General features: G+C 36.2%; 1 protein-coding gene across 1 annotated transcript in view; it reads right to left on the bottom strand.

Moving 5' to 3' along the window:
- Positions 1-7,965: 7,965 nt before the first annotated feature.
- The window catches only part of LOC140171191 (uncharacterized), a 35,020-nt gene continuing 31,887 nt past the window's right edge, over positions 7,966-11,098 (bottom strand). Inside the window, exon 5 of the mRNA XM_072194401.1 lies at positions 7,966-9,201. Coding sequence (XP_072050502.1) covers positions 8,318-9,201 — 884 coding nt within the window. The 3' untranslated portion in view covers positions 7,966-8,317. The remainder of the gene's footprint in view (positions 9,202-11,098) is intronic.

Genomic DNA, 11,098 nt, shown 5'->3' with positions numbered 1-11,098 from the left:
GTTAGACTGGCGCCCTCATTTGTCAATGTTCTGAGTTGACAACTGAGAAACTTAAAAAACAAGTGTCAGACTTTTTGTGGCCTGAAACTGCAGAGTTATGAACACCTATTTTGAGCTTGATCCTATCACAATTATTTTGAGCTTGATAGGACAAGGGTGCCTATAGGAAGTTGTGCTATGCCGCACCGGGAATATTTTCATGAGCCCGACACGATACTAAGTTTTTCAGTCGTCACTTCAAGCATAACACGAATAACAGGTGCAGTAGCAGACGAAGAAGGTTTCAGTCTAAGGCTCACTCTTTGGGAACAAGTGGCAATATTTATACGATCAGGTAAGTGCCATTGTAACATACCTTACAACTCTATCACACGCAAATTTAGAATTGCATTCAATTATTGTGTGTCCATGGCATTATCCTTGGTGTAAAACTGTACAGAATTAGCCTTACACAGAATGTTCTCTTGAAGGATTATCACAGCTTTATTCCACAAGCTGCTCAATTCATTAATGAAGTCATTACACTAGGTCTAACTCATGAATATCTTACACCAAGAATAACCCTTTGTGTTAGGGTAGTATGAATGGGGAATCCCAGTATTATTCCAAATCAAGTGTAAGGCTCATTTGATGGGGAATATCTCTTACTCATGCAACAAGAATGTGTATATACACCTACACAATCCATACACATTCATCTTAACCACATTGAGCTTATAATGGAAATCCTTAAATGACTATTTGTCTTTCAGATTAAATGGTGTATTATTGATTGTTATTTTACTTGTGTGTCTTCACACAAGTTCACTTTGCAACTTGGACATCAAATACGGCATTTATGTTCTAAATATTGCAATAATCAGAATTGTAATGATTAGAGTCACACAATTAAGTTAAATCCCTACAAGTTGAAAGAACATTTTTTTCCATGGAATGCCCTTGTTTTACAAAATTCTTTTAAACTTGGAATGAAAAAATATTCTTTGAAAATCGTTTATCGCCTTTACATGATTACCCATGGCATTCAGAGTGCCGTCTTTACACAAATTTAAAAACTCTGAAAACAAAGAACAACCAGTTCTTCTTCAGAGTCCAATGTTACTTTATTTATTGGGGAGACATTGGACCATATCTATGTATTTACACCTGTTGTTCATCTCATACAAATAAGATGGGTATAAACTGGTAACTACTTCTACATCATAAAGGGTGGATACCTAAGCAGCACCGGTTTGAGACCTGAATTAATGAATAAATATAAACCTTAACTTGGACAATCAGTTGATTAATTTTGGGCAAAATTTACAAAGTAATTGAATATTAGTGATACCCTTTTCATTACCCACATGCCTGCTGATTGGTTACACAAAGGCTAGTCTGATTTATTGAGCCAATCAGCAGCATGATAAGAATGGTGGCCGTGCTGAAGAGAATTGAACTTAACTATCTAGGAGCTGTATTTTAATTGGTCACTGAGATGAATATATCCCATACTTTAACCAATCAGAAACTCTGTGAGAAAGGCAGTGATTCTCAGAGGATTCATATCTGATAATATACATATATGGTACAAAGAAAATATCAACAAAAATACAATAAGGCAATATATGATTCAATTTATAACACAGGCACTTACTGAAAATTATTCACAATAGTTCCCTCCTAGTAACGTCATAACACTATAAAATTTCAAAATGATAACTGATGCAAACCATTTTGTAACCAGGTACATTTTGTGAATGCTTTAAATTTCTGAAAAGCTACTTCATTCCTTTATAACACACTGCTTGTATAATTGATAAAAAGCATTTCATTTCCTTATTCCCCAATACATTATTGTAAAAAGCATTCCCAAATACAAATGTTGATGTGAAAATAATAAAAAATAGTTTGCTTTATTGTACAGATAGATGAAATATTGTGTTGGCCCTTTACAAGGGGGTGTGGTCTTTTGGATTAGGAGGGGATGTGTAGCTGGGATTCCAAAAACTTTTCTTCTCCTTCCAAATCTGCTGAATCTGCTGCCACACATCCCCATACCTGCCATTCCACTGAGAATCCCACAGGATCCATCACAAACCTTCCACCTGTTGGCCACCCCTGAGAAGAATGCAAAACTTGTTTTCAAGACATCAAATGGTCATGCTAATTGGTGTAAAAATACAATGCAAATCAACCCTTGAATACATTTTGATTAAACACATATTTAACAAAATAATGTAATGAGCTTTAAATGACATAAATTAAGAAGTTACGTGGACAGTTTCTTGGTTTATGTACACAAGTGATTTGGCTTATGAAATAGATGTTCATTGTTATACCATTATTGCCAGAATGTCATATGTTAGAAAAAAAATCCTTTCCACTTACTCAAAGAGATTGGGGGAAAAGTGTCAAATTGTACAAAGGATACCGTATTTCCTCGAATAAATGCCCCCGTGGGCGTTGCATTTTTCAAACAGGGGCCGTTTATTTGAGGTAATTTTGAGAACAATAATTCCCGTTAAAATCATTAAGTAAGCTTAATACTTGCGCTGAAATGACAAACTATGAACTAGAAACATCGACTTCTGGTTCACTTCCGGGTTTCCGACCATGATTTTCGCTGATTATTGACGCTATTATCGACCATGTGAGCAACTTGGTAAGCTTACTACACAAGAAAGCATGAAAATATCGGCATTATTTAAACATCTTGGTTGAAAAAAGTGGTGGGGGCGTTTATTTGAGGGGGGAGACTATTCGAGGAAATGCAGTATTCATGACAACAAAGTCTGAAACAAACACAAAAACATCATCTGCTACATTACAAAACTTACAAACATATATTTATATTTTTTGGTTTGGGGTAGTTTGTAGTACCTTATTTATAAGACCTTCTAAACATCCTAAAATAAGCAGCATGAATCCTTTTAGAAGAATATATGCACTAGCTGTCAACATTTACCTGGGCGGGACTTAATACTATTGTCATCTATCAGCTAATCCAAAACATGGCATAATTATGACCTGCATGCTTTAAGTGCACATAATTATTAGGCCAAGTAAAATAAAAAACATGTTTCACATCCAGGTTTTTGGAAAAAAGGAGGAAGAGGGGGCTTTTTATTTTTTATTTTTTATCGAAACATCGGTGTAAATACCCATAATTAGAGCTGTTTTAGCGTACAAAATAATGCCTGGAAAAAGAAGGAGGCCTCTTTTTATTTGTTGTTCTGAGAGATAGGGCCCCTCTAATTATAAAACCTTCCAAAAGTGTTTCTTGTATATTAGCAAGGCTATAGAAAGCATTTCTACTTCCTAGACATATTTTTTGAAAAGTTATAACTGAATTTCAAAAAATAAAAATATAATTGAAGAAACCTCAAAAAAGGAAGCGGGAGGGGACGTGAAACATGTTTATTTTTTTTATTTGGCCTTATATAAAAGAAATCTTGCTTTAAATTTACTTATTTAGAAAAAAATTCCAAAATATGAATACACCAGATGTTTTCATTATGTATCTATTTCCAAACACACCCCAACTCACAGATCACATTCACACATTGTTTGTTTTGTTTCAGTTTTGCTAGTTTGTATGAGAACAATATCTATCTGTTGCACTAATAATTTTATAGTCCTTATTTTTTAACAGAAATGATTTAAACCTTAGCTGACATTATATTCTATTGTCCAATAAATAAGCTATAACATGTATGAAAACAAAATACTTGTATAAAATACTCAGGGCTGTAATTTGGCTTACAAAAGAAATCCGGAAACGCTGCCCAACATTATGCCTATGGAGAACCACCTATTTTTATACCTATTTTGGCATTTTGTCTTCTTTACAAGAATGAAAGAAGTCTGGGAAAAAGGAAACGCTTTCTTTTTCAATCCAGGCAAATCACAGCTCTGAATACGTCTAACATTAATCAAATCTTCTTGACACTAAGTCATGAATTAGTCAAATACATAATGCCTTTATTGTCCAATAAAACATCAGACATCTATTTGGCTGGAAGAACTAATAGTTTTAGAATGACTCAAGGTCAAAGTTCAGGTGCAAAATACAATATGCTCTAGTAATCAAAAGTATACATGAGTTGACCTACGACATCATATGTTAACATGAGGGCGCCCTGTTGTTTCACGCAAGGCAGAATAACACATGTCTATGGCAGACCACATCAAATGTTTTGAAAACTCAACTTGCAAAACATTAGTGTTAATATTGTATTATGTACTGTAGCCTGTACTATCTGTGAGGAATTTTGATAACATTGTTGGTATTAGTTGTTTTGAAACCAAAGATAATCAAAAACAAATCAACCTCCTCCTAGACTATAGGATCTCTGCCCTGTTTTTTACCAACAGAGTGGGTACCAAATGTAAACACCTGTAAAACTCATCTATTGGGCTATTTCATTGAAAATCCACAAGATTATTTTGGAAATAACTGCCACAGGGGGAGTATGAATTTCAAATGGAATGAGCACATTGGGCAGCTCCATTTGAATTTCATACACCTCCTGAGCAAGATTCAACCTGAATCTTTCCCTGAGGGAGAGTGAGTTTCAAATGGAGCTGCTAATGTGTTAATTCCATTTGAAATTCATAATCCCTCTGTGAAAGATATTTCCAAAATCTTCCACAGGGGTAGTGTGGATTTTAAATGGAATAGCCTATTTGCAAAACCATAATCTGTTATAAAAACTTATATTCAGGGCCTGTGATAGCCGGGGTCGCAAGGGGTCCGAACTCTATTTTGGTGGGTCCGGGACCCCAAAAAGCAACCTAGCACTACCCCTGGTTTTGAGACACAAATTGGTACTTCTGCGAATCAAATTTCTGTAATGCATAGCAATGCAAATAATTCTAGTGAAATGTTCTACATCAACCTTGTATTTTCATGTTCTGCCTATATGTAAAATCATTTCATACTTGCCAGAAGCAGCCCAAGGTATTCAAAACATCCAAAAAGTTTAAATTCCACAATTTCTTTTTTTTTTTCGCTTGAATTGTTTCAATGTTTATGTTTTCATTTTTTATGCGAGTGCAGCGAGTGGAACACTCGTATTGTACAACAGTCCTTGCCCTCCAAGCATCAGCGAACTTGAGTTGTATTTCTTTACCCAGCGCACACGGTATGTTTTGGTGTATGTACACATATGATTACCTTATACATGGCCTTGCATGGCCTAGTACATTTATGGTAGTAAAGGGGTGGGCCACACAAAATGTGAAATTGTTAGTTGAATTTTAAAAAAAATTACAAAATTTTCTAAAAATGCTAATCAAAATTCTGAATTGAAGAGCCCTGCTTACATTGAAAGGTAAGTGTGGTTATATAACTGCCCTTGTCTATATAGAATTTATAAAAAATACTATAGACAGTGATTTGAACTGTTTTAGTCTATTTGGGAATAAGGTTGTATTTTAGCATTTTAATATTGTTTTTTTCCTTCAAAAAATATGAGTAGAAAAATTTAAGAATCCCTGAAAATTATGTTAGTATTTATTTGTACAGTAAAACATTTTTGCCAATTTTCAAAATTTGAGCAGGTCAGAAAAAGGCAATACAAATTTTGTTGGCATAGTCAACATCACAAATGGTGTATCTATACAAGATTGTGACCAATTATCAGGGTTTTAGCCCAAAATTGGGGAAGGGGTTATACCAGATTCTTAGTTGGTTTGTACTGGAAGTGTGATGCATATACCTTACACTATCATGACTGTGTTATCATAACAAAAGAGCACAACTGTCATGGTAACACAGACAATTACACCTGTCCCTTCCTTCCCTGGCACCTTAAGGCAACAATTTCATTGTTGATGTACACCTATATTGTGCACTTTGTGTTAACATACTGACACAGTCAGATGTGTAGTCTTATACATAATTGAATTATCTAAGGCAGTACATTGATAAATATATTATGTACATAAATACAATGTAACGAGGTACTGCATAGGTGCATGTAAAGTCTGAACAAAAAGTAATACAGCTGTTATAAATACACCTATAGCTTCAGAACTAACAATTGTTTCCACAATATTTCTACATGAAAAAGGATGATGATTTATTTACACACATTTTTATACCCCATTTGTCAAATGCCGTTCAATATTAACAACGCAGCAGTGCTTTTAAAGAAAAATATTTAAAAGTTGCAGTTTACAGCGATCAATGATTATTACTCAAGCATTGTGGCACATAACACCCTCCATTTATCTTCGTGCTGACTTCAAATCAGTACAAATAGCAGCAACTTTTAAATTCGGCTATTTTTCTTTAAATACACTGTTGTGTTGTTAATTTTGAACGAAACTGAACAAAATGGGGTATCAAAATTCGCGTAAATAATTCTCCTTCTTTCACTGTTGAAATATTGTGAACACAATTATTAGTTCTGATGCTAAAGGAATATTTATAACAGCTTCATTACTTTTTGTGCAGTCTTTATAAACTTGGGTTTGCATACACATGAACATGTGCAAGGGTGTGACTCAGTACCCTATATATGTAATCATGGCAGGCCCGTACGCAGGATTTCATTTTGGGGTGCTGATTTTGAAAAAGTGGATTTTTTTCCCAAGGGGGGGAAATTTTATGAAAAGTGGACTTTCTTCCCAAAATTTGGAGCTTCCTTGGACAAAAAAAGCCTAAACCACCTCAAACTTTGGGACTTTTTGTATACTTTTCCAAATTTGGGGGGTGGGTTGCACCTCCGCACCCCCCTGCGTATGGGCCTGAATCATGGCCATCCATCCTGGCGGGGCAGGGGAAATTTTTCAGCCACTTTTAAAAATTCAGGCCGATTGTTCCCCCTCTACATTTCAAGACGGATTGATGCTAATACTTCTCATATGTCCATGATTGGAGCAAATACCGAGTCACTTTCTTCATTTCATATGTGTAGGGTGTAAACTTATTTGATAGGTTGGCTTATAAATGTATTGTGACAGAAATGATGTGGCATGATTCAAGAAGCTTTTAAAGATTGTGTGACATGATCTGGTACATTCCTAATTTTACATGAATACCAAAATTAAATCAAAATTGCAGCAACATGTTCACATAATTTTACAAAAATTACAATTTTAGAGAAAATTACAATTTTTGAGAAAATAAATAATTTTTCTTCAGCTTTTACACAGTAGTAAGAAAAATTTCTTTTAAAGAAAACAAAAACTTTTACTCATGTGATGGTTTCGTCTATCATGGTCGTACTTCCGTTTTGGATGTTTCCCAACTGTGGAGGTGGGTATATTTTCAGGAGAGGATAATACACTGTAACTTAGGTATATACACCCTCCACAGTCCAACTGGAAGAATCAATATCTATTATGCTGATGATGCTTATCGACCATGATAGGCGAAACCGTCAAAAGTGAGTGCAAGTTTTGGTTTTGTTCTAAAGAAATTTTTCTTACTGTATATCAATAACCTGATGAATATATAAACTAATTTTACTCAGTACATATTGCATTATCAGAGGTTGTGGAAAAACAGCTATTACAACCTCATATAATACAACGTTTTATCCTATATACTTGATTCATTCCTGCAACTGCATACTGATACATCTGTATAATAATTGTGATTCAATACTACATGATGAGTTCTGCAACATCTTTTGGCCACTGTTACAGTGAGAAAACTTGTCATCTTACGCCTTTTGAGCCATACATGTACACAAAATAATACTCAAAATGACAGATACTAACAATATTATAATCATATCACTTATGTTAAGGGCTGTTGGGGAGTAATACTTTCATTATCAACAATCATCAAATCTCAAGATCCAACTTCGACATATTGTCGACAAAGCAATACATCAATGAATTCAAAGTCAAAATATTAAGTTCAGAGTCCACGTTATACATCGTTTATTTACCTCAAAATATTACTACCCCATATATGCAGCATCAGAATAATTGGATTGTCATGGAAAGATAATCTGCACCATTTGATGCAGTTATTTCAGGGTAAATGATGTCAATGTTAAGCTTATCTCTAACATTTTTACTGACTAGTTTTTGTCAACACTTGGACCATGCTTGTCGATAATCAGTAACATTGCTTTGTCGACAACAGCCTTGTCAACAACAGTCCTACTTGTATTACATTGCATTCTTGGCTGGGAAATTGGTAAGCAAAATAGGTTAGCATGTGAGATTATTATGTCCAAAATACCCATAGTGACTGAAATAGTGACCAGCACATTTTATTGAGCAAATTGAACCTTGCTACATTAATTAATACACATGGTACTTAACAGTACAGGTGTACAGAATTCATTCATAAATTAATATACCTATATAATAATTAATCACTATGACATTCTAGTAATGTCCTAAATTGTCGTATAAGATTCCTAAGACCAACCAGATAATTCTCATCTGTGTAATCAACATCTACTACATGTGTAAAATCAATCATTTTCACATCGGCTAATATTGGTTTCTTTCCGTGACTTCCACCGCTAACGCCATTTTCCATACTGGGTTGCAAGGTGTTTGAGGCACTTGATGATGATAATGATGCACCTTGATATGAGGATGCTCCTAATTGGCTATTGTATGGTTGTTGTAGTCGCCGTTGGACTTCCCTCATTTGACCAACGGTAACCCCCTTTGTACTCCCACCCCCTTGTGACCCCTTCACCCCATTAATACCCCCACTTTGGTTTGATTTTCCCTGAGATAATTTACGGCACTTACACTCGTCATTTGAAGGCTTCAAATCCCGACACATGCAACCATTTGTTACGTCACCATTCATTGTACCATTCTGTACAATCCTCGCCAGCTCAACGGATTCTTTGTAGCTCGGAAGCCGAGTCACGTAACCGTTTGAATCGCCACCCTGCGTAACCTCAGCTATACTGCTAACATTATTGCTGCTTTCTGTCAGGTTCCTTGATGCTTGTAAAATGGATTCCGAATCATTCAAAGCTAATGCAGAATAACTGACCACACCGGTACCCTTATCAGTGTTGGAGGCACTATTGGTTATTGCACCATCGCCAGATGCACCATTTACAGTCAACGCATGAACGTCGCCCTCGTAGACAAGGAGTAGTGAGCTGGAATAGAATTGATATTTTTGTTGACCTTCGAACCAGTTCTTAATTTGTTCTAGTTTGTCAAGTAGTGCTCTTAGCGCATCTACTCGAAAGTTCTCTCCAACATTGAGGTAACGTGCCAATCCTGTAAGAAACACAAAAACAACAACAAAATATTGTAATACTGGATCTCACATTGTACCATACTATCAGAAATATTTTCAGTCAACAAAATCTAAAACAAAGACTCAAACTAACCCCATGACAATATTTTTACCAAAATAAACAACTTTAATTTTTGCTGGTATGGTGTCGATATAAGTAATACACTAGGCAAACAATAGAAGCTATTAAAATCTATCCGTTGACCTGCTGAAAATTTATGACAACTGTGCACGACGCACACAGAAATTTGAGATAAAACTCACTAGTACAATTGAAAAAAACATGTTAATTTCTTTTGGAATAATTACAGCAACAAAAAAGGAATATATAGAAGGAGTTCAAAAATATAGGAAAAATAGGAAATATAAGACTGCTTGAAGTCCTGAGTACTTGACAACAACCAAAAATCAAGTATTGCAAACCTATTCTCTTCTAAACTAAATTAAAAGTGTGCAACCAGATTGACAGCCTCATCCCATGCTTTTCTCAAAAATGAGATTTTGGTATAGGAAAAAGAAAAAAAAATCTCATCACTATCGGGAAAAAAATCTCATCGGTATCGGAAAAAAATCTCCTTACTCCAGTAAAATTTAACACCCGAGATACATTTTGTGTAAATGGTGTGAACAAAATGATGTAACCACCAAAAAGATCAATGAAGCCCTATTTTATGAATTTATATATATTTATTACAAATATATTTTATAAGTATGCCTATGGATCTAGTTTCATTTCATACATGAACGCTTCCCACCCTGTCTGTAATGAAACCAAAAGGGTCAAAATTAGTAGTACTTTTGGACTCTGCTCCTTTTAAAAGTATACTATCCAGAGAAGTTGCGGTAGGCTCTCTGCACTCGGTCCAGCCCTTCAGGCTGGCCTAGCACTCCACGCTCGGTAAGTTTGTGAGGGCCACAGACTGCAGCTAGCTCCAAATAACAGTGTTTTTTAAGAGCATAAGAGAAACATAATTAGTCCCAAACAAAAATGTTTGGTAGACTCATAACCGGTGCGATCTTACCTTTCCGATGTTGATTAAGATACTTCTTGCATCGATCCCGAGATGCGGAAAAACCAATAGTCATTTTGTCCCACATAAATGAATAAATAACAAAAACCCCCGATCCCCCGGCGGACTCACCCAAAAGGTGACGTCACACCATATGATAAATCCCTTATCCGACTTGGGATCCCCTACTCGGACCAAACTTGTAGGGGTGGCGGGGTCGGGATAATCAACATCGGAAAGGTAAGATCGCACCGGTTATGAGTCTACCAAACATTTTTGTTTGGGACTAGACTCAGTACACCGGTCGATCTTACCGTTCCGATGTTGATTAAGATACTTCTTGCATCAACATCTGAAAGATCGATCTAGCAAGTAACCGACGGATGGAGGTACAAGATTGGTCAGTATCTGATCAGGGATCGGGAGCGGGTAACGATGGTTTTCGCGAGGTCAGAAAATATTTTCCCCCAACGGTCGGGAAACAAAAAAGACCACGCGATCACAGACATAAACCTCCTTACTTAATAAGTTTGGTGGTTAAGAATAGCGACACTGGTTCTTACCATGCTGAGTATTCTATATAGTCTGAAAACCTGGTACCCGTACACCACCGTATTATGATCGCCGAACAATGTCCCGGTAAACCTCCCGCCCGTCTCTGATTACTAACGTAAGCGGAAGTATCGTAGAGAAGGGCGAAGGTGGCTTCGGGACACCGCCTGCTAGATCTCCTCAAGGGACAACCGAACGGTATACCCAAGATGATGAGATAGCTCGTGTCGAGTGGGTCGTGGGACGCTTGAAACCTTCGCGATCCCCGGACCCCACCAACACCTGGACCAGCCATCGCGACAGCGGCTGGACCGAA

The sequence above is a fragment of the Amphiura filiformis genome, chromosome 15 (genome assembly GCF_039555335.1).
Source record: "Amphiura filiformis chromosome 15, Afil_fr2py, whole genome shotgun sequence".
Classification (NCBI taxonomy): Eukaryota; Metazoa; Echinodermata; class Ophiuroidea; order Amphilepidida; family Amphiuridae; genus Amphiura; species Amphiura filiformis.
This window is presented reverse-complemented; position numbering and strand designations above follow the sequence as displayed.